Below are 24,691 nucleotides of genomic sequence, written 5' to 3'. Positions count from 1 at the left end.
CAGAAGAGTCAAGTTTTAAATAGGAAAAATATCGAAACTCTTTGGTCATTTTTTTAGAGAGATGCTAATGGTCCTGTCCGATTCAATGATCTATGCTAAGCTATGCTGTTTAACTCTGGGGGAGTTGTAAAATGAGCCTATTTCCAAAAAAAATGGAGAATCCCTTTAACAAACCAATGAATAAGTGATATAAACTCATGTGAAAACTATAAAATACATACAAAAAAATATATAATACAGCTTCAATTCCATCAAAGATCTCTACGACCTGTGAATGTACAACTCTGTGGGAACCCAAATCAGATAATGTAGAAAATACTTACGGTCCCCCCAGTCTACCGAAGTATGTAGATTTACTCTTATTAGCTGCTAATTCTGATTATGTTCAAAATGGGCATATTTCTACCATAGAAAACCTCAGACTGAAATCTCCATTGATCTGTTGATGTTTTCAGACTGTGGAAAAACAATCAGCAATCAAGTGTTTTCAATCTCATCTGAAATGAGCAGTGTTGGAGGTGTCATCTGTCCACTAAATTGGACATCATGCATCACTAGCTATTTCAGCTACAAATTAATGTTTTCAGTTTTCTACATATCTGATTTGGGTTTCCACAGAGTTGTACATTGACAGGTCGTAGAGATCTTTGATGGAATCATATCCTCATTTTGTAATCTGATTATGTTATGACAAGTAATGTGCTTTACGTAATCAGATTACTTTTTTTGATGTAACTGATGTAATCTAATAACAAATGTGACCCTGGACAACAAAACCAGACACATGGGTAAAACATTTTGAAATTGAGATTTATACATCATTCGAAAGCTGAATAAATAGACGTTCCATTGACGTATGGTTTGTTATGATAGGACAATATTTGGCCGAGATACAACAAATTTGAAAATCTGGAATCTGAGGGTGCAAAACATTGAGAAAAGCGCCTTTAAAGTTGTCCATTTATGTTCGCGATTGTGCTGCATTCCCTCACAAAAATAAATGTGTTAAATATTTACGATAGGAAATTTACAAATTATCTCCATGGAACATGGATCTTTACTTAATAATATCCTAAAGATTTTTGGCATAAAAGAAAAATCGATAATTTTTTGACCCATACAATGTATTGTTGGCTATTGCCACAAATATACGCGTGCGACATGTGACTATTTTTGTGATCCAGGGTCACAAATAAATTTATTTACAGCCAAAATAGCTACTGCGGATGAAGTATTTTCAAGAACAACAGTCACAGTAATAGTATGAATTGTAGCTGAAATATAGCTAGTGATGCATGATGTCCAATTTAGTGGACAGATGATTAATATAAATTTCCTCCCAATCTAAAATCAATACTTGGAAACTTTAACAATGATATGACTCATTAGATGTTACTTGATGCTACAACATTTTGTCTCATAGGATAGAAGGAATGGATTGATTTTCCAAAGAAACTTGGCATATCTGACTGGCCGTCGGCCATCTTGTATTTTTAGTTACTTGGTGGCAGTGTATAGGATGCACTAGAGTCCACTGTGGAAGTAGATGTGCAACTACACCATCAAAACCCATGCATACGCAAGAAAATGCTTTTTGAATAGCTGTTCGCTGTAGTGACCTCTATGCGTAAAAGAGTTTAAAAAAGACAACCTGTTTTTTGGACCAATACAATTTTTATTTCTAAATACTGGATTAATGCAGCAATCAATTCCAATTTTCATAGCACATTTTCTACTGTAAAAAAAAACGTATTAAAAAAAGTAAGTGTTTAATTAAAAGTTTGGGGGTAATACAATTAATTATCATGTAAACAAAGTCACAGTGAATAAATAATTAACTAAACAAGTAAATCGAAAATATATAAAATATGAAAAAACAAATACACTTTTTTTTCTCTTAAATCTGAGGTAAAATATTGGCTGGACATTTCTTTTGTGAAATTCACTCAAGAAAACAGAAATATAAAAACAGACAACCAGAGTTTTTGTCCTTTAAAAAGAGCCGTACATGAGAGATGCATATTATGGAGAACAGCTGAGAAAAAATGCTCTTAGTGGTTGTTAGCGTGCTGTTATGCGGTTGCTAGGAAGTTCAGGGTGGTTGCTAGGCAGTTGCTTACTGGTCCAAGTCAAAAGAGTCCACCCCCAAGTCTCTAAGATATTCTAGTCTTTAGAGATGTCTCGGGTCTCTTTTTCAGGGTAAATCTATGGGTTTTTTCACCAGTTTGATTGCATGCCAGGCAAAAAGATCATCATATGTCTTAGAAAAGTAATAACACACATCCCCTCAACAATCTACATAATTGAGGTATCATTCACAGTACAAAAGGTGTGAAGTGAGCAATGAGCCAAAGCTCAATAAGCGATAGTAATAGCGATGTGTCTTAGCAAACACCACTCATTTAAATAATAATATTAATAACAAACAAAATAAGGTTAAACATAAGGAGAGAAAAATGATGGGAGGCAAATGATTTACTGAAACAGAACCACACACCCTCTTCCTTCTGTACAACGTGCGTGTGTTTGAGCAGAGAGGAGGGGAGGAGAGAGAGAGAGGAGGGGAGGAGAGAGAGGGAGGAGGGGGGGAAATGGGGCTAATTATCATTGGAGGTAAGCTGCAAACAACAGCATGCTGTCAGACGAGAGAAAAAAAAACACATGACCAGCGAAAACAAAGCATTTCTCACCGCCCGAGTGTGTGTGTGTTGGTGTGAGCTTATCTTTCAGACTGGCTGATGCCTCAAGGTATCTGTATTCATTTTGCATCAGTATTAGTGATTCGAGAGAGGTGTGCCTGTGTGTGTATGAGCCTTATTTCAAGCTGCAGACGCTGCATCACCATCCTTGTGTTAGCAGGTGTTTGAGACGTTGTGCTTAGCATGTGTATAAGCAAACATCTCCCAGCATGCATCACACTACACTGCCTCCCGTCTGTGCTTAACTGTACTAGCAAAGTGCATGTTTGCATTATTTGCAGAGCGTCTGTACACTTATGTACACACTCCATCTTTCTAATAAAAAACATAGCCGGTACATGGCCAAAGATCCAGCATGCACAGCACTCCGTATAACGAGAAGCTGATGAACGTGCACAACCACACACTTTCTGTCTTACCGTCCTGCAGAACATGTCAGCGCAGGCCCGCAACCTGCGGTTTCGTTCCTCGCCGCTCACCCAGTCCCGCTCGATAACTGTTCCGCACCCCAGACTCTCCCAGCGTACCTCGTCCTATCCGTCTAACCCTCACCAGCTCCGCTTAAAACCCAACACCTTCCCAATCCTGGCCTGAGATCAAACTCTTACAGCGTAAAAGGATCCAGAACTGGGCCGCCCATATGGCCCACTCTTTGCCGCTCCCATTTGCTGATGGCATGAGCTGCCCTTGTCTGGCTGTTCGTAGATCACGTGGGATAGGGAGGGTTTTACTTGGCCCTGCTTCACCATCTTTAACTGTTACTGTCCCCAGATTGGCGCAGATGGCACCAGATCTACTGACTCATATATTTCTGTCAGAATCCAAGCAGCAATGGAAGACCAAATCATTTGGTATTTGTAAACTGTTTCCGAGTTATTCTTGGAATCATTCCACAGATACTCCACAGGAGTTCAGATTTACTTTACGCTATATTCATGAGCAGGTGATATCTCGAAATGGGACTGTACCTGGTTGCTTATGCTGGTCTTCCTCAGGGACACATCTGGATGTTCCAGCACATGACCGGAGGCTCCGAGAGACTGACGACCATTTACTGCAACATAGAGGCAGAAAGTGAATCTTCATTAACCTCATAGGTTTCCCTCACATATGTTCAAAAGTTGAATAGTGATTAAATTTCAAGACTGATAACCAGATGGTTGCTGGTTTAATCTCAGAAAGAATCTCACGGGACCTGGAGCCAATCACAAGGGGGATCTTTTTTTCTTTTTTTTATATATTTTAATAGTGCAAAATCCAGTCATTTGAAAAGTACACAGGTTTGGTGTGAGGGTGGTGTTCCCCATGCAGATTTCAGAACAGGCTCAATTTGGTTTACAGCGATGACCAACAGAAAGTTTCTTGATTTCAAAGTAACTTGACTGTGTGAGCTGTGCTTCATAAGACCCTGTTTACACCTGGTATTAAGATGCGTTTTGGTCGATCGGATCACAAGTGGACGGCGCTAAATACAGCTGTAAATGGGGTCTAAAACGTTTCGACCACTTCCAGAGGAAGTCGAAAATGCATTTGACTAGATTGCTTTCCTAGTGCAAATTCTCATGTGGTCGAATGTGTTCGAACAGCCACAAAAGACCGCCTACTCTCTGCCTACTGACTTAATAAGAAAACATTATGGGAAGCGTGCTAGCCAGACGGGATTTAAACTCTGAGGGCTGAAGACCCAAGTTTGGTTTGAAGACGAAAAACGTACCAAGCACAACGTTCTCTCATCATTCCTGATTTCTAATCATTTCTAAATGATTCCAAATGAGCTGCTGCTCTCTGTGTGTTTTTCCGTCGTCTCCGGGCGTGTACACATGTAAATTGCACATGTAAAAATAAAAAGTTAATTTTTTCCATTGAATCGAAAGATCTAAAATATATATATACACATTTACCCGGCCATAGACCCTCCCTTTGAAGAAATCAGGACAGAAGTGGTTGAAAGTGGACAAAAGAGACAAATTAAAACATCATGTGTAAACAGGAATACGTCTCCCTCGTCTACTTGTGATCTGATCAACCAAAACGCACTTTGCTGCCGAGTTTATATCCAATATTGATATTTAAACTCACCTACCAGCAACTTTCTAATAATTCTCAAGACACTGACTAGTTTGTTCAAGTGTATTTGATAGGGTTGGTGCTCTGTGGACCTCGGGAGCCAGAGTCGAGAACCCCTGGTTTAGACAGGTCTGTATTTTGGAATGGAGCTTGTTTTATGTTTTCATCAGCCTATGCGAGCAGTGACGCGTGCACACTGACTTAATAAACCCTTATTGACACTACACTGAAGCTAACGTGCAAGATAATACATAATGTCCAAATGGTATTCATATCACTGAGTCTGGCCCCATGGCCCACAGATGGCTAACGTTCAGCTCTCGCAAAGGCTGAACAGCCTGTGTGTGCGCGTGTTCAGTGACTGTGTCCAGTGGTGAGTGATTATTATGATGGAGGCTGTGGTACAATGTTGTTCTTCTTTGAGTTGTCCCTCTCCCTCCCTCAGGGCTGAAGAAACACACACAGTCAGAGCATTAATGAGTCAGCCTTCCCTGATATAAGCACTGACATCCAGCATTTGATAAACAGACTACATTCTCCTGAAATACTGGGACATTCTTTTTCTTACTGCTGTTCCCATGTCTCTGATTCTTAGTCTGTTATCTTGCAACATGTCTTCTATTTAAACCTTTGTCAACCATGTCACCTCTTGTGCCTCTCTCCACAATGTCCTCTATCTTTTTACTATCTTTTTCTTCTATATTACTGCCCACCATGTATTATTATTTGTTTGTCTCTGTTCACATTTTACTCTCTCCACAACTATATCACATTCCCCTTCTATTTCTACCTCTTTTCTAATATAATATTCTAATATTTTGGTGGCCCCCAAAATGAATATTTCTCCCACCTTAACTTTATCTGATCATTTGATTTAATTTATGAGATGACTGCATTGCTTGTAATGGTGGCATGGCAAGCTTGTTGATGACTGCGGTAGAGCTGTAAAATCCCTTATTTCTTTTATCTAGGGTGACCATACGTCCTGTTTAACCAGGACATATCTGGCCAGGATTTCGAGATCGCCCAAAATGCCTGGGATTCGGCTTTTGCTTTCTACAGTCACCATTCATTATGTTTACATTATTACGTTATTTGACACTGACACGTACGTGCCAGCTTTGCAGGTCATGCATTCTGATTCACACGGATCCCGATCGAGACGAAAACACAGGAATTTTCTTAGCAATGCTAGAACGCACATCAACCGATCACTTGTTTAGCGTTCATGTAAACACTACATTCAGATTAACCAATCGGAATTAATTCAGTACTACTGAATCAAAAGGTGTACATGTAAACAAAATGAATGGCGACGAGAAAGCAAAAGCCGAATCGCGGAAATTTCGGGCGATCTCGAAATCCCGGCCGGACATGACCTGGAATATGGTCACCCTATTTTATCAAACTTCTAACTTCACATTCTTTGTCTCTGTATCAAATGCCCTTCCATTAAATAAATATTGCAATGATCTTAAGTGGATTTACTCTTTAAAATTAGTCATAAAACATAATTGCTCCAAGCAACAGGTGCATAAAGGCTAGCTAGCATGTTATCTTAGCATAGCATCAAAACAACAATTTATTACATTAATACCATTTTTGTTCCAAACTCACAATACAACGTCAGTCGAGTGTTTGAAATAACTTCCTTTTGTGACCTGATGAAGCTTCTTATCACAGAATGTAGCAGAAAATATGTTATTTTATAGCATTCTATTCAATAATAAAGGCTGTGCCAATTAGCATTGTATTAAACATAGTTTATTCTTATGAAATTGTGTGCTGTGAGTGTGTGGATGACCGTGTTCCCTTTCTTGGGTCCAGGAAAACCCCTGTTCTGTCCACCATGTTCTCTCCTTACATTTTTGTCCAGTGCAATTTAAAATTAAAATGTTTGCCTTTAACTGTTAATTGCCAAAGCAGGTAATGATACAGTTATGAACCCATTTAGATAATCTTAAAATGGTAAAATCTTGATTTATTGGTCTGAGTATGTCATCGCATGATTTAGCAATACCTTTAATGTATTTTAGCAATAACATAATTGTGTTTGTCAAGGTTTCATTAGGTTATCTCTTGAATATAAGATGCAAACTGTAAAACGGTGGAAGCTGTAAACTCTCTATATAATAAAAGCTATTTTATTGAATTGAAAATCAATATTGTTTCCAAGCTCTTGTGGAAATATTACCTGAGTGTCGGTGAGTCCCAGTAGCTTTCGAGATGGTGGTGGATGTGCTTGGCCGTTCCCACGTTGTCTCTAACATAAACACAGGCATTATTTACAGTATGATGCCCCACTCATATTGGTAGTGCTTACTAGTTTTGATTGCTCTACATTAGGTTTAGGACGGTACACATAAATTGTCTTCTGTCTTTGAGCTGCCATATTACTGTTTCTGATTAAATAAAACTAAAGTTCTTCTTCAATCAATATCCCTCATAGTCTATCCAAGTAGGGGGCAGGAACTGAATAACATTGTAAAAGCAATTTTTCTTTTTCACAGCCATGGCTGAAAATTGTTACCATATTTTTCTTACATAGTCGCCCCATGTTTCCTGTGAATCAAGATGGATTTTTTTATGCTAACTCTTGCAAAACAGCATCCCTCATTCCAAGCACTCAGTCAAAAACGATTTTCCCACACAGAAACATTCTTGTGCAAACATAATTTTCTAATCAGCCTCAGATAGGCCATCCAGGGCAGTACAGCAGTGGTTCTCTGTCTGTTGTGATAGGGTCATGATCCGCAGAAAAAAGCAATGCTAACTGCAATTTTCTTTTTTTAAATGAGGTTATATAATTGTACATAATCAGGATAACACCGATTTAAAAACGTATTAAAGTGAAAATAAACTGCTGCTGCAGTTTCTAAGTAAATAATGCCTGTGATTTTGTTGTTGACGTTAATAGTTGTGTCTCCAATCAAACGTTATGGTATTTTCATGCAAATTCATTTGGTATTATAACTAAAACGAATACACCCAGTGTTTGTTCTATGTGTAAATACATGTGTATGTCATGTTAATAATTTAGTCTATTATTGGGCCTATGAAGTTCATTGTATTTTTGTTCAATGTTATTAAAGCAGAACTTTGCTTTTTTATATCGTCAACACATGAAGTGCGGCGGGTGGCATGACTTCAGCTGATGTGGTCTTTAGCTTCAAATAAAAATTCTACTATTATTTTAGAGCTTCTTGGATTCAAGTTATTTTCATCATCCATTTGATAAAAATTTCTTACAGATTAAAAAACTGAAATATAAAATTATTTAATGTACAAGTGTAATGCTTGTCATTTAAGACATCAATTACTGCTTTGTTTATTCATAAACTGAAGTAACATCAAGTTGTCTGAGTATTCTACTTTTCATTTTAATATTATGACAACAGCGCCCCCGCTAAATAAATATAACATTCTACCGGCCAGGTACTAGGACCTGGAGGAGGCTGCTGCACAAACTACAGAGTGACTGTTAACGGCGAGTATTCATAAATTTGCAAAATAAAGGGGGTGAGGCCTAGGCCTAACTGCCGGTTATGTTGACCAATCACAACCAATGTTCCCTTTAAGCTGCACGCATGCGCGGATGCGCAGACTAATTGAAGGTCCCGCGCTGTTCAGACCGCGAAGACGACGTGCGTCCACTCAGCAATGGCAAAACGAAAAGATGAAACATCTCTGCAACAGCCTAAAAAAAGGTTTGTTTGACTTTCAAACAAGAATGGCTAAATGAAATAGTTCAAACGGATACAAGCGATGGCCCTGATAAATCGGTTAAATTGTCTGAAATATTTAGTTACGGATAGGGCTGGGCGATATATCGCATGACATTGTTATGCGCATCTCGTCAGTAAAGGCGGTTCCTTGATTAGTAGTAAATCGCCATCACCTGCTTTCAGATGGAGCGGCATTTACTACACAGAGCCGTAGTTCACTGACAAGCTGAGCCATATCGCATTAATTATCACGGACGTATCGCCTGCGATAATTAATGCGATATGGCTCAGCTTGTTACCTCCGCGTCCCGTTCTTCTTAGAACCAGATCTGGAACTTTCCAGAGTCTGAACGCGGGTGCCAACATGCCCCGTCTCTGAGAATGTACTCAGAGGAAGCAGTCAGGAAGGGCTGTTGAGAGGAGAGAGGTCTGGTTGGGCCAATAAGGGGCAACTAGCAACACCTGCTCCATCTTCTCCCTGACTTTAGCACAGTTTTGTGCAAGAAGGCTCACTGGGGAACACATTTATGTGAGGACCCCGGGGACAGCTGTGGCCAGAGTCTTTCTGTGTTAAGGGATGTCCACTCAGACAGGAGAAAGAACAACTGGCAGAGGGACGAGTCCGGAGGAGCAACAGATGTAACTGTACGGCCCTGAAGTGGTCCCAAACAGCTGGACCGCCTGGGGACGGAGTCTCCACTCTCCCACTATTGTCTGCGACACAATTGAGCAGGCCAGCAGGAATACGTGGAATGAAGCGATCTCAGCAGCTTCTGACTCCCGAGGAGGAGGTGGCGGGCGAGTTGCAACATGCGAGGGGAGCCTAGCTCAACGGGCGCAATGTTGTCTTTTCAGACCAGTACACGGTCGCTGAGCAGCGGTGTCTCAAAGCGAGGTGAACTGCAAGCAACTCGAGGCAATGGATGCCAATGCAGTCAGAGGGCGCCGAGACCTCTGTTACTGCATGCCCTTTGTATGTGGCCCCTCAGCCACGGCCACCTTGGAACCCGGTCATGAACCCAGTGCTGAAGCGGTCTTCATATGGAGGAAGCGGTTGCAGCTGCGTCTGCCATATGCCCCAGGAGCCTCTGAAAAGTTTCAGTGGGACCCTTTCTCACTTCTTTAACAGCACTGACCTGACACATACTCTTGCTAAGAGATGCGTTGGACCAAGTCCACCTCCAAACTAGAAAAGAGATCCTCAACCCGTGGGCGAGTTTATTCTTTCCCAGTTGATCTGAAGACCCAACTGGCTATGGAGCACTCGAAGGGTAGGACTTTGTACTGATACTTTGCACCTTCGAACGCAAGAACACAGGATGGTCTGTGGTGTGGAAGGATAGAGATCTTAAGTGCATGTCCTTCAGGTCGAACACTGATTTGGAAACGCATCTCTGTGTTAGCAACTTGAACAGATGCTTTCGAAAAAGGGTCTGTTTCAATTGACACAGGTCCAAGATGTTCATAACCCTCCACATATTTAGGGTACAATGAAATATGGGCTTATGGAAGCCAGTCTTCATATCGGCTGGAGGGAGAGGCTACATCGCATCCTTCGCCAGTAGGACAGCGACGTGCGCACACAGGGCAGGAGCACTGATGGATATCACACATTTTTAGGAGCATCTGTGCTCAACACCTATGTATGATGGATATCACTGAGCCTGGGCGGAAGCCAAGCGAAATGAATCGCAAGCCGAGTCTGATGGTACAGTTTGGGGCCAGCTGGACTGGTTGGGAAGCATTTTTAGGCTTCCACAAACCGGGCCAGGGCCAGGGACCAAAGGCCAGGGCAGCGAGGTGGAGGATAGGGATCCAGTTCGAGAGGCCCTAAGGCAGCCCGAAGCGGGGTCTGAGTGTGCAGTGCAACACTTAACTGACTCCACTAAGCGGCAGGGGATGCGTGAGAAGGCGGATGACCGGGTCCTAGAACCGCACCCAGCTGGCGAATAAGAGGGGGCTGAAAGGGTGCAAGGCTTTGCAGGGTCACACACCGCCAGACTAGCCCTCTTGGGGCCCAGTAATGGAGAAATTGCTCTTTCTTTGAGCATGTGGGTACCGCTGGCTCCGCTTTTACGCTTTTTTTTTTCTGGGAGCCAGCGGCAGAACAGACAAACACACACCTTCTGCGGCCGGCTCCATGCTGAGACCTGGGGGAGGGGGGAGGAGCTACTCAGGCGATTTCTGGCAGAGAAAGGTCCCGTCCATGCCTTTGTCAACTCCTCATGCACTTAAGGAAAGAAAAGTAATGGAGCGGGTCGGTCTGGTTCTCAGCCCGCCGCTCCGTTACCTTTCTTTCCTTAAGTGACCAATCATCCAACCGAGACAGTTCGGGACACGGTGGTTCATTCCACTCGAGCCCTACCACCTCGGCAGCCTTTTTAAGCATAGCTGCCATCTCTGGATCCGGCTCGGGCAACGCTGGTCTCCCAGAGGGAGGCAGCACAGCCAAGTCGTCATCTCCAGAGCCCAGCTCACCCTCCGATGCTACAATGGACATCCTGTCCTCTGGAGGGCCCCCGAATGAAACAGCTGGTTGGTCCACTACAGAGGGACCAGCATGCTCATCGGGGAGCTCCACCGGCTTCGGTGCGAAAGAGGAGTGAGGGATCCATGGGGCTTTGCCGGGCGGATTATCCCTCACTGTAATCCTCAGGTCACCCAGCCCAGACGGCACTCCAGGCTTCTTCTGGGAAGGTAGCCCAGAAGAAACACTAGAGCGGGGCCTGGGGATGGGGACTCCACCCTCGCGAACAAAGGCGAGTCTCGACCTCAACACCGAGATGGTCAAATTCCCGCAATGAGAACATGACTCATCCACAAGAGCTGTTTCAGCGTGCTTTAAGCCCAGGCACGTGATACAACTCTTGTGACCGTCAGAGCCCTACCTCACCCAGAAACGCACGGATGGAATGGCAAAGTACCTCACCCGGATCGTTGGTCTGATTGGTTGAAGGACTATCCAACTGTGTAAAGAGTCATTTGAACTATGCCCGTTGATCACGCCTCTTGTGCAGTAGAAAATACAGAGCAGACTCCCCAGACTAATGTTGAATCTTAAAAGATTGAGCTTGGTCTGGTGATAGCCAGACTACTCCTGAATCAAAACCAGCTGAGAACCACTAATATATTAACAGTTCTGATTCTGACAGTTCTGAAAGCTCCCATGGAAATTTGATAACACAATTCGATGCCCAAAAGATACAGTACATGTTAAAATTAGCGCAGGTCTAATTTAGTTGATCAAATAAGAACCAGTCCTTAATAGACTACAGCATTTAAAAAAAAAAATCAGCAAAGAGAAACAAAGCATAAGCATAGAGAGAAAGTGTTTACAGTGGAAGAACAGCAGCACATGGTTGCGGCGCTGTACAAACAGATCGCCTCTGGACAGTTCTGCCAGTGTTTACAGGGCAGTCATAGTTTAGTGCCAGACTGTTAGAGAATCATGCTGGTTGCCAGCTCAGAATGAACAGAAATACACAGCACATGTTTAAAAAAGACCATTGAACAGGATGGCTGTTTTAAAGTAAAGTTTAACCTTCACAACATCCAGTTACCTGAAGAGCAAAAACAACATCAGGATATAATATCAAAATCCCAAACGAAAGGGATAGTCGCACCAAGGTGTCAAGGTTCGGCTGGACATCTTTATAACTACCACATTACAGCGCCAATATTGTTTGGGGAAAATAGGCCTATTTGCTGAACATGCCTTTATACAGTATAGTTTGTGCGTCTTTCTATCCATCTGGTCTTTATCCTGCATTATACAAAATGTCCTTTGGCTTCTGAACTTCTAAATTGCTGATAGTTGGCATGACTAAACCACCATGAATTCAAAATTCACTTCAATTACGCTTCAGTGGAAAACAAGAGGTCATTGCAGCTTTAAATGTCCCAGGCAGCGTGCTGGGACTTGTCAGAAAAGAGGAAGAATAAAGATGAAAACAGTATGTGAGAAGGGACATGAGAAGACTATCAGATTAATCCAGATCAGCTTGATTGGTCCCTCTTCAGATGAATAGGCTATAAAGAGGATGGAGAATGCTAATGAAGTTTTCCAGCCTGTGGCGCAGAACGTGGAAGAACTGGATTCTATGATTACACAACAACATTCTGAGATACCGTATCAACGTTTCGCATTTTTATCAGGCAACGCACACATGTAAAAAGAAGCCTGAGGGTATATGAATGAATCACTGTAGCTGGTACCACAGCAGCAGTGAAAAGACCAGTAAATGAGATAAATTTGGAAAGGCCAATGAAATTAGCTCGGAGCTTTTTTACTTTTATATACAGTATGACCATTCATGTCACGTGCACAGGTGTCAGAAATGCTGGTCTTTATAAAAAAAACACTGCATTTGTTTCAGACTAACTGAAATTGAGATATTATAGGATGCCATCACTGTATCATGCTACAAACCCTGACCGGGATTCTCAAAGCACAGAACATTACATAGTGTTTTTATCTCTATGGCACATTGCCCAGAAGCATAATTTTTCCCTAAAGCATCAGTATATCAGCAACATAAAAGATATGCTGGGAAAAGTTGCAGTATTATCAGGAAAACCCGTACTTTTATTGAAAGGAATGCGGTTTCATTTTCAAAGCACTATAGACAACCCAAAAACAATAATCCAATTCTGAAAAATAAATAAATACAATTATTCAACTTGCTATTTCATAATAGAACATTTCAAAAAGATAGTGCAAATAATTGGCTGCAAACCCGTGTTTTGGCCACAAATGCCTTCCTCCAAACAAACAAAAAATTGTCTCAAGAAAAAGGTTCTCACACAAGAGAGAGCCTTTTCTTGTGAGAACTTTTTTCTTGAGATATTATTTGTCACCTACTTTTTAAATGTTATGAGCCATTTGAATATATGCTTTATATAATGTGTTTTTTAAAAGTTTTTTTAATTGTAATGTTTCTCTACAAAAGAGCACCTTTGAATGAATAAATCACCGAACTTCTTTGTTTTTGTTTTTGTTTGTCTCTTAAAACAGTTCTAGAGATTCAGCGAGCCTATTCCAAGAAAGGGACTAGAAAAAAGCTTTGGCAGCTTAAAAAAACAAACAAAAAAAAAGCAGCTTCCATAAAAATACTGCTCAAACTCTAGACAGCCAAAACAAGTTTACTGACATCAACAAAGACACAGAGGACATCAGTAATAATACCTTTAGTGCTTGGGTTGACATAGTATTTCCGTCCCTCAGGTGATCTGTAGCTTTTCCAACCCACAGGAAGAGATGCATTCTCGATTTCCTCTGTTGGCATACAGCAGACTACTGGCTTCTGCTACAGAAACAAGCAGCAACAAGATGCACAGATATAAATATAAACAGATATAAATAAATAAATTTATAATCAAGCTTGACATAAGCTCACATTACCTTTCTGAGCGCGTTCACCCGAAGCGCGTGCACAACAAAAGCCACACAGCGCCGCTTTAGTAGTGAACTTAGTTCTCTTTCGTGTCTTATATTGCGCTTAAACTGTCAAATACACACAAGCTTTACATAGTTCGGATGCGTGTCAGAATATTATGAGTATGACATGCATGTGTGTCAGTATCCGTGCTTTTGGTCTTAAAGTGACAGGCAGCCTAATAAATCTACTGCCATCTATGTCGTTAATGTTAATCAAACAACAAAATACAAAGAGAAAACACTCACTGGGCTTGACTGATTAACTTCAGTAGCCTACCTTTAATCAGAATCAGTTATATTTAATTAATACAGTGAAGTCAAGTGTTTTACATACAATTGCTCACGTGAATGCTACTTTTAAATACAACTACTGTAGCAGAAAAATTAAAGCATTTCATTTGATCCGTATACTGTATTTGTCCTATAATTTGTCATTTGCATCTTTATCCTTCATTTTAATAACAGATAAAATAGTTAAATAAAATAAAGTGAAATAAGATTTTGGTCGTATCGCCCACCTTTGGTCTAAATGGTCTGTCATTGTTTTTCTTTTTCCTTTTGTTACCTTGTCAGATTTTAAAATAGGGAAATTTGTCTGGCTGTATTGCTCAATGACTTGCAAAATAGACTCAAAATCCAACATGAAAACGAATTGTGATAAGATCGTGATCCTGCCTGAAAAAAAAAAAACTTGATATGATATTTTTGCCATTTCGCACACCTCTAGTGTATTATATCATTTGTTTAACCCGTTATGTAATGTTGAATTAGCCCCAACAATAAAAACTGCATTCTTTTAAGCATTTAAATATTATCTTATTAAAACATTGTCATGGTCTGCCTTGATTTTTTGTAAAAGGACTCTTATGTGGAATTATATACCATTCAGTTCTCCTGTGTCTGGTTAATATAGCTTGTTTGCCCCTGTGTATTTATAGCCATGTGTTTCTTTTCAGTTTCGTCAAGTATTGATTCTGTTCTGATGCCAAAGCTGTTAGGTGTTTGACTACTCCTGATATGAGATTATCTTTGTTTTTGTTTATAAATAAAGTTTTACATCTGCTTCTGGATCCACCTCTCCATCTCATCTTCCTTTGCCTGACCTGATGTTATAGAATACTGGAACACAAAAAAACATGGTCTAGCAGATGCTTTCACAGATCTCGTTCGAGAAGGTCTTCCCTTGTTGGAGTATTCCGCTCGGTTCTGGGAGTTGGCCAAGCTCTCCAACATTGATGACATCACTCTGAAATCAATTTCTTGGATTGGGGCTAACTATTATGGGTGGCTGGACATACCAGAGATCAGGGAATCTCACATGAAGAGAATCTATCCTCCTCTGCTTGGAATTTGCATACCTGTTAATGTTCTCTCCCGCACCCACCAAGGACCCAATGCCAGAGCCCACTGCAGACCCAGAGCCTAAACCAGCCCCAATGTCTATCCCATTAGGTAGTTCGAGGGCATGGAGTCCCACACATCCTCCAGCTGAGTTTGCTGAGATCTCATCTCCATGTCTCCTTCATTGCTAATGGTTCCACCCAGCTCCAAGTCTCCTCTGTCGCTAATGGTTCTGCCCATCTCCATGTCTCCTTCGTTGCTAATGGTTCCGCCCATCTTCAAGTCTCCTTCATTCGCCGCTGGTTCCGCCCATCTCCATGTCTCCTTCGTTGCTAAGGGTTCCGCCCAGCTCCAAGTCTTCTACGTCACCGCTGGTTCCGCCCAGCTCCAAGTTTCCTTTGTCGCTAATGGTTTATCATCTCTCATCTCTATCTCTCTCCCTTCTCCTCTGGCAAAGCCATCAAGTTCGGCCTCACCCTCGTTGTCTCCCTTCAGCCTCTCAGCTCTGCCTTCTGTGGTTCTGCCCTGCTGCTCTGATCCACTTTGGGCTTCCTGGTCTACCCTGGTGTGTCGATCCACTGGCTGTACCTTGGGCCCTCCTGGACTCCATCTCGGCCTGTTGACCCATCGGCTCCATGCTCCCATCGGCTCCAACCTGCTCTGGCAAGCCCTACGTTTCCACCTCAGTCCCACAAGCTTGAGGTGAAGAGCTTCGTCTTCATCCCCTCAGCTCTGCCATGCCTTTCATCTCAGTTTTGTCTAGTATTGGCTTCTTGCTGGTGCCAAAGCTGTTATGTTTCACTACTCCTGTTATGTGGATTATGTTTGTTTTGTTAATAAATAAAGTTCTATGTCTGCTTCTGGATCAACCTCCCCATCTCCTCTTCCTTTACCTGATTTGACCTTACGGACATATTACTGGGAGATAAAAAAAAATTCTTACTTTTTTGGCCATATAAATATCAGAATCTGCACTAAATTGCACATTTTTGCTCAAATGTATCATCCTAACCATAAAGCCTGATGTATCAAATGATACTCACCAAAAAAACACTTGCACATGTTTTGTTTTAAATTGTCTAAATTAACTGTTCCATTTCAAATTAACCACCAAAAAAAAAAATTTTAATTTTTTTTTATAAAATGTTTAATAGTACATTTTAAAATATTATTCTAATAATAGGTCTCTACTGAAGAAGCAGCCATATGTTTAAGTCACCAACTTTGTTACTTGCATATAAATATGACCATATGGAACTGTTCAGGAAAGCTATTTGAAAACAAAAAATGTTAGTGCAGCAATTAAACAGTGTTTCAAAAAAGAATGAACACTGGCCATCTCAGCACAGAGCAACTCATAGAATAAGGCAAATATTAAGGGCTAATAACTGAATAGCACAGGCGATCGTGCATTTTACAGCAGCAGTCAGTGAGGACTACTGTGGTCTGATCCCTCTTTTGATGCATAACATAAAAGAGATTCCGCACCCACTCCGTCCACCCCCACTTTTCTCTCTGTCTGAACCTCTCTACCTACATCTGTCCCTTTATCTATCTGCCTCATCTACTAAAAGTCTGTGAAGGAAGCACGGAAAGTGGAGGTTTTTCTCCATGAAGCAGCTTTTGTTCCATGCCACAAGCAGTCAGTTTAGTGAAACCCAGGAAAAAGGGAAGTATCCGTCAGCAAAAGCAACTAAAAAACATTCAACTGGCCGCTATAGTTGACAGAATTTAATTACAAACTTTTTTCAGGATATCAGATTAGGAAATTACTTTAGATAAAGTAATTTTTCTTTTTTCAACTTTATAATTGAACTTTATGGTTATTTAAACTAAACTATACCTGTTCTAACTTCATGCAGCATATATTTTCTAGCTCTGTAGTCCGACTCTGTTTCGAACTGAACACCAGTACTGACCTTTTCAGTGTGTGAGATTGTCCTGTTTTGTTGCCACCGGAGAATGAGCTTTTGAAGCTCCGCCCTCTTCTTGAAAGGGTCCGGGAGCAGCAGCTCATTTGCATTTATAAGGACACCCCCCAAAAAATGTTTTGCTCACCCCCCAAAAATGGCATTTTTAATTTTGAGCTAAACCGCACTTCCACATACTGGGGACATCAGAGACTTATTTTACAGCTTGTAAAAAGGGGCATAATAGGTCCGCTTTAAAATTAATAAGGTTAATAGATATAAATTAGTTATCGTCATTTTACAAACTCTGCTAATGCAGCAAACTCTTAAAGTATTATTTGAAAAATATTGACTCTGTTTTTTACATTGACAGTGTATCAGACATATGCTTTTTTTCCTGTTCAAAGTTAGTACTCACATATAAATTCACATATTTGTAAAAATCGCAACAAAATCAAATGATTTCTGACTGAATGTGAATGTGAATGTGAAAAAAGTACAATGTAAAAATGTAATGTGAATGTAAAAAAAAAAATATATATATATATATATATATATTTAAACTTACAGTATTTTACAGTATTTTCTTACATTTTAAGTTGAAACACAATAATACTCCAAAATTGGCACACAAATTTGCTGATTATGTTTTGATGTGATTATCATATGATTATGTTATGTGTGTACTATGTGTGTTCAGTTTTACAAGGGACGGCCCATTCCCATACCCAACAAATAGTGCAACCACATCCTAAATTTAAACTCAACATTATTGTGATTTTCAGTGATCAACAGGCACTAAGCCAAGCATATTATTATAGCAGAAATCTTAATTTGATATTGCCTCTGACTCCAGCTCTACTATTAGTATCCATAGAAACCAACTGGCCACATACAGTATCAATGATTTGACCGAAAAAAAAAAAAAAAGATTAACTCAATTCATAAGCTGAGCTGTATTCATTAGGGGCTACTAACATAACCCTCTCACAAATGTATGAGGGAATTTGCTTTGTCCCAAATTCTAACAGAAGAGCCGTACTAGAGAAAGCCAATGAATATTACTATAAACAAACCAGACTTCATTTGACGTGGGCTTTTTCTGTTCTCCTTCACGACAAGAGGAGGATTTATAGAGACGGGGGAATGTCAACAGCAGGGGCTTGAGAATACAGATACTCACAGAGATGCAATGGCAAGGTCTGAAATTTGATACAGTTATTGTTTTTTTGACAGCACTTCATTAAGGAATATGAAGAAATGACTGAAATTGGTGAACACAGGCTTAGAGAGATTCACATTTATTTGCACATTCTATTTGTGTTGTTTTAGCAACCAATTCACTAAAGGAATTATATAAATCAGGTAAAGGCACAAACATGGGCAAAATATCAGAGCTGAACACAATTTAAACTATGAAATTCCTATCTTGCGGGTTGGTTGAGAGTGAGGTTACAATGGATGCAGCAGACTACCACAATCTGACATACTTTACTGGGGCGGTACAGTATGACCCTTTAGTATCATTTAAAGTAAAAATATAGGTTATTTATTGGCATCTATGATTCCTTGAAGAACCTTTAATATAACGTCCATAGACACTGTGCATTGCACAAAGGTTCTCTAGATCTTTAAAATGTAATAAAAAAAAAACAAGACCTGTTCACTGAAAGGTTCTTTGAGAAACCAAAAATGGTACTTCTATGGCATTGCTGTGAAAACCCCCTTAGGAACCTTTATTTTAAAGAGTGTAAAAAAAAAATTAATAATAATAAGCTATAACAATGCATTGACCAAAAAGGATGCTATTGCAATATTTACAATTTGTTCGCTGAAGTATCAAGAGGCAACTTGTTGCTCAAGAACACGCTACTATGGCTGGATTCATTTATCACCTGAGATCACGATGAGATTCATTTACCCAGTTACACAAAATTACCAAAGCTTTAATTTCGACTAAATTAAAAATTCGGTTTTGATGTATTGAATGAAATCAAATGGTATAAATGAACAAAGTCCATGACAAATGAGTCAATCTCTCCAGCAAAGAACACTTGCCTTAACCGCCTTGTTTGTCCTGCCATTATTTCTGTGTAGCTTTATCACAATGAATACATTTGCATAATACCCGCCTACTGGCTGCTTTGGCCCACCCTCAAAGAACAGTTGGGTAAGTGGTATTGGTATGTGAGGAGAAAAAAAAACAATGTATAAACTTCCAGTATACCGATGCCATTGTTACCATAGACATAATACTGTTTACAGCTGCTCATGAAGCCACAGGAGCTGAAACCCGGTTACGGTAAGGTGTGTCACATTTCCCACAAATGCTCTAAGCAGTAGACCAATCACAAAAGACTGGGGCCGGCTGACCAATCACCACAGACTGTGCTTTTCAGAAAGATGGGCTTTAAAGAGACAGGAAATAAAATAGAGCATTTCAGGCAGAAGGTGAAAAGAGGTGCTGCAGCATACAGTATGAAAACAAACATTGTGCTTTTTGAACTTTAAATCAAGGGGTAGTACATACACAAGTTAACTAATGGCAATGAAAGCACATATTAGAAATAAAGAGTGAACCGTATGAAATAACCCCATAATCTCACTAGCAATAACACATATTAGAATTCTACAGATCTGTAACCTTCTTGTTATTCAAACCATTTTAACCTTAAAGAAAATGGACAACGATAACGTCTGAATGATAACAGTGATAACAGATTTAACAGCACAAGACCTCACATCTCCTTTTTTCACTAGCTGAGATTTATGTATGCGAACCTCTTTCCCTGGTTTAAGCCAAAGCCATTTGGCACCTCTCCTTTTATCCACGTATTGTTTACTCTTCTTTTTCAGCTTTGTAACTCTGTCGTGAACATTCCTGTAGTCATCTTTAGCGTGAACAGGCAAGATGTTTGATTCAGTATGCATCGGTCGACCTCTCATCAGCTGAAAAGGAGTCGCATTGATAGTGGCATGCGGAGTTGCTCTGTACCATCTCGCAACATCCTTGTGACCTCAGGCTTCCAGGGTGTCTGTTGTAATTCTGCTAACCGGATGCAGTTTTTCAGGACCCTGTTGAAACGTTCAACACAGCACTTCGACTGCATATGATACACACTTGAGCGGATGTGTTTAATTCCGCCCTCCTGTGGACCAATATCGGTCACAATTGTAGGATTTCCCTCACATGAGTCACGGTGGTGGCAGTGACATTAGCGGCCAAAGCAACTTCAGGCCATTTGCTAAAGTAATCCACCAAACATATGGCAAAACGACAATCATACCTCCCTTTCTCAAACGGCCCCATGATATCCACCGCAACCTTCTGGAAGGGACCTTGCGGAAGCTCAACAGGTTGCAGAGGAGCTGGATGCGTTCTGGCAGTTTTGTCAGATGACTGAAAAGTGGCAAATGATGCAATAACTCAACAGCAGTTGATCTGACAGCATTTTACATGCCTGAACAATGTAAAATGTAGCTGAAGTCGTCATGTATCCTAGCGTCACAGAAGCGGATATGCAGCCTAGTACTGGAATGTTGTCCTTTGAATAGGTGACTAGACGAGCTTTCGTTTCCATCAAGGGGCGTTCAGCAAAACACTCCAGTTACAATTGTTTTGGCAATATTAACACAGACGATCCAGTGTCCACTATTAAATCAACACATTTTGTGTTTACAAGTGGTGCTTCTATCTGGACTTTACAACGAATCTTGTCAGACATACTCACATCACTCATGTAACAGATAGTAAGGGAACAATGAGTTCATGTACATCTTTAACCCTTAGGGGTATAAGGTGTTTTTGGGGATTTCCTTGAGATGTTTTGACATGCCCTGACATTTGTGCTTTTTTCAGTTGCTTATAAACCTATTAATGACAAAGGTGTCATTACACTCTATTCAGCACAAACAGGGCTACCATAAAATGTGAGCAACATGTATGTACAATGCTCAGCATAAATGGGTTCACCCCCTTTGAAAAGTAACATTTTAAACAATATCTCAGTGAACACAAAAACTATTTCCAAAATGTTGACAAGACTAAGTTTTATATAACATCTTTTAAACTTATAAAATGAAAGTAAGGTTAATGATATAACTTAGAGAATTATTTTTTATTTTATTTTTTTTACTCAAATTAGGGTGAGGCAGAAAGCATACCCTGTTTATTTTCTTTATTTAAAAAAAGCACAATGTTTTATTTCGATTGTAAGTGGACACATAAAAAAGTAGACATTTTACAACTTATTTTTATTTTTACATTTATTTTTCAATATTTCCTATGTCTGTATGTCTAATGATGGAGTATTTTAAGTCTATTTTGCTGCTATGTGAAAAAAAAATGCAGCAAAACGCGCCGGCGCATTTGTCGACCCCAGAGGGTTAACTGTGGATTTGCAAATATTTGCGAAGCGTCCTTTCTTTCCACATGACTTATAGGTCACTAATGCAGTAGGCCAACTTTTAGCATTTGCCAGATGATACTGTGAACCACACCTGAAGGAGGCCGTTTCCTGTTTTATTCCATCAGGCTCTGGTGGAGGCTTTCTCGGCTGTTTCCCGGAGCGGAATTTAAGCTGCCTTTAGAAAGTGGATCTATGGATTGCAATAACCCCCATTGGGAATGGATGCGTTTTGACAAAGGTGTGCATGCTCTATTAATTGGTCTCTGATCATTTCGTCCTCCATCTCCCCCATCTTCACTAAATCATAGAGGGAAGGGTAGGCTCGTCAGGCAGGGTAAATGGAGCAGGGGCAGGGACGGAAGATGCCATCCTCGCCAATTTGTTATTTTTTCACATAGTATCAGCAAAGAACATGTGGACGCAGCATTGCTTACTTTTCACTCACTTTATTCTCTACGTTCTTCACCCCCTACGTTCTCATAAAGCTCCCCCTACTGGACACAATCAGTTTTTCAGAACACTTAAACACAACAAGCACTTGCCATAATACATAAATGATATATGTTCACATGAAGTAAGTGTGAAAAAAAACGTACCAACCTTTTTGTGTGTGTGTAAAAGTTACTGTATGTGGCGAACAGGACAAGGCCGAGGGCCGTGAGAAATACGAGACCGGTGGGACGCGCAGGTGTCGCTCATTAGTAATCACACCACCGTCCTGCTCGTCACACTGTACATCCAATTTCACGAATTTGTTGTCATTACCACATAACATCTAAAACCCTGAACTGACTGCACAAAAGATGAGAACAACTTTACATGTTTTAACAGCTTAATTAATGTAAGTTCTTTTATAAAATGCTGAGCTTCACGTTTTAAGCTTTAAGTGCGTTTAAGTGTGGTAATCAACATTATGCTACAAATTCCATTGATTGAGCCTAAACCAGAATATTCCTTTAGGTAACATACAGAGGCATACACTCTTTAAAAACATAACAAAGCTCTTACCATAATATTTCAATCGAGCCTTTCCCAGCGATGTGAAAAGTAGTTCACTTTAAGTACGTACGGCCCACATCCAAGAGCCGTCCAAGTGTTTCAAAGAGAGGCAGCCAAACTTCTCACACATGGAACTTCTCACTCCTTCATGCATCAAATGGCCTATGGTCAGAGCTAAAGACACAGAAAGAATGAACTAGCCTGAATATCACTTAGCACTTTTTTTTTTCTCTCTTTTCAAGTTTCACAAAAAAGGGGTCAGACAAAAAATGTCTTGCTCTGGTTTCTGGGCTGGAGTGATTTCTGAAAGCCTTTGTTTTGGGAGTTCCAGATGTAGGAGAACTAAGAGAGTCTAGTGCCGTAATCTGGCCGTTCTCTGAGGGCTGAACAGCAGCACAATGTCTGACACTGTTTGGATGGGCCGATGGCACTCTCTTAAGCAACAAGGCCTGTTTTGTGCTGTCAAACTCTCCTTTTCTACTAAATCAAATTGAGCCTTGTGTGCGGCGCCTGCTGCCCATGTAGTCCCTCACTTCCTCCTTTAATGGCACTCTCAAACAGAGCTAGAAGTGCTCTACTGTTCTTGCCACTGACAAGACGGATCACTAAAAGGGAAGGAAAGGCGGAAGACAGAAGACAAAATGCTGTCTTGAGACTGCAGCCTAAATGGGGCATTTTGAAGGAAAGTTTTCCTGCACAAACTCAAGTCCACTAACTGGCAGGGAATCTGACACATCCTTGGATGTTACAGAAGTCTAGAGGAAATGAATACGACAACTATCTTTGTAATTGGGTGACCACAGACCACCAAATCAAACTTTCTCATGGTTTCCTCTTGAAATAACATGTAGGAGCAGGCTAAACAACTCATTTAAAACAAATATGCTGTGCAATTGCAGACCAAGTCAATCTTACAAGACACTAATTCTAATAGTTTTAAATCTAGAGTTTTTCCACCCTCAATGAATGCGTGCATCAAAATGACTAGATGAATATTCTTTTCTCTACTTTCTCTACATACTTGCTCTGTGCTACATAAATACGTTAAACGTTTACGTTGTTTGTGACATCATGGACAATAAAAATTAAAACTTAAATATTTTCTTTTTGGGAGTTATAGGGTTATGATGTGGTTCTAAACACATTTTGGGGACATCAAAATATGACTCAAACATGGCAATATCTGAAATTCTTGTCCATGTGGGGACATTTGTTGTCCCCATGAGGAAAACAGCTTATAAATCATTCCAATTGATGTTTTTTTTGAAAATGTAATGTAAGGGTATAGAGAGAATATACAGTTTGTGCAGTATAAAATTCAATATGTCTATGGAAAGTCCCCATGAAACATGGAAACCCATTCAATGGCATTGTGTGCGTGCGTGCGTGCGCGCGCGCGTGTGTGTGTGTGTGAGTATACCTGGGGCCATATGTATAAAACTACTCAAAAATGCTAAGAATAGGCTTAAGCTTTGACTTGAGTGTCAAAAAAATTCTTAGTAAAAAAGACTTGTTTAGGAGTTATTTATAAAGAAGCTAACAGCAAAGTCTAAAGCCCTATTCGGACGGGATTAACTTTACAAGGGTAGATGGAGTAATGTAATTTGACCACAGGACGTCTGTAATATTAATGGCCAATTCGCACGGGATAAAATATCTGAGTAAAACTAGCTGAAGTGGGAGCGGTAACTCAATTTGCGCATCGCCGTCTCCCTCCTGTCCTCATGTGTGTATTACGTTGCTTCCTGATATCACGTGTGCAAACAACCTATATTTATATAAAACAGTTATGTCCGGTCTAACGATGTATTAATTAACTTCAGATTGGATTGTGTTGGTAAAAGGCACTTACCTAACGCTAAAAGATGTTTCGTGCCTCTATAGTGTTTTCCATCTTCTTTCTGCTCTGAATGGTGTGTGGAAAACACTTGAGTTTTGCCACAGACTTGTCCCAGCGTCTAGAACGCAACTGAATGCTTTTTAAGACTGCCTCTTAGGTGCTAACTGAAGCACTTATGTGTTGTGAACTAAGGACTACATATGTCAACCCCAAAATAGCTGCCCTCAACCTCTCAATCAGCCAATAGTGAGCCTAGAAGGGTAT

At 40.4% G+C, this 24,691-nt stretch overlaps 1 protein-coding gene across 3 annotated transcripts in view; it reads right to left on the bottom strand.

Moving 5' to 3' along the window:
* The window catches only part of gas7a (growth arrest-specific 7a), a 52,788-nt gene extending 30,064 nt beyond the window's left edge, over positions 1-22,724 (bottom strand). The window contains exons 1-4 of one of the 3 annotated variants that reach the window (XM_082180337.1): positions 22,597-22,724; positions 13,677-13,797; positions 6,961-7,029; positions 3,668-3,753 (exon numbers count right to left, since the gene is read on the bottom strand). In XM_082180337.1, coding sequence (XP_082036463.1) covers positions 3,668-3,753; positions 6,961-7,029; positions 13,677-13,797; positions 22,597-22,599 — 279 coding nt within the window. In that variant the 5' untranslated portion in view covers positions 22,600-22,724. Of the gene's footprint in view, positions 1-3,667; positions 3,754-6,960; positions 7,030-13,676; positions 13,798-19,960; positions 20,232-22,596 lie in introns of those variants that run through there. The other 2 variants (XM_082180335.1, XM_082180336.1) reach the window with 2 other exon arrangements.
* Between the last annotated feature and the right edge of the window lie 1,967 nt (positions 22,725-24,691).

This window comes from Leuciscus leuciscus (genome assembly GCF_965113295.1).
Source record: "Leuciscus leuciscus genome assembly, chromosome: 1".
Taxonomy (NCBI): domain Eukaryota; kingdom Metazoa; phylum Chordata; class Actinopteri; order Cypriniformes; family Leuciscidae; genus Leuciscus; species Leuciscus leuciscus.
Note: the sequence above shows the minus strand (reverse complement) of the source record. Positions and strands in the feature narration are given on the sequence as shown.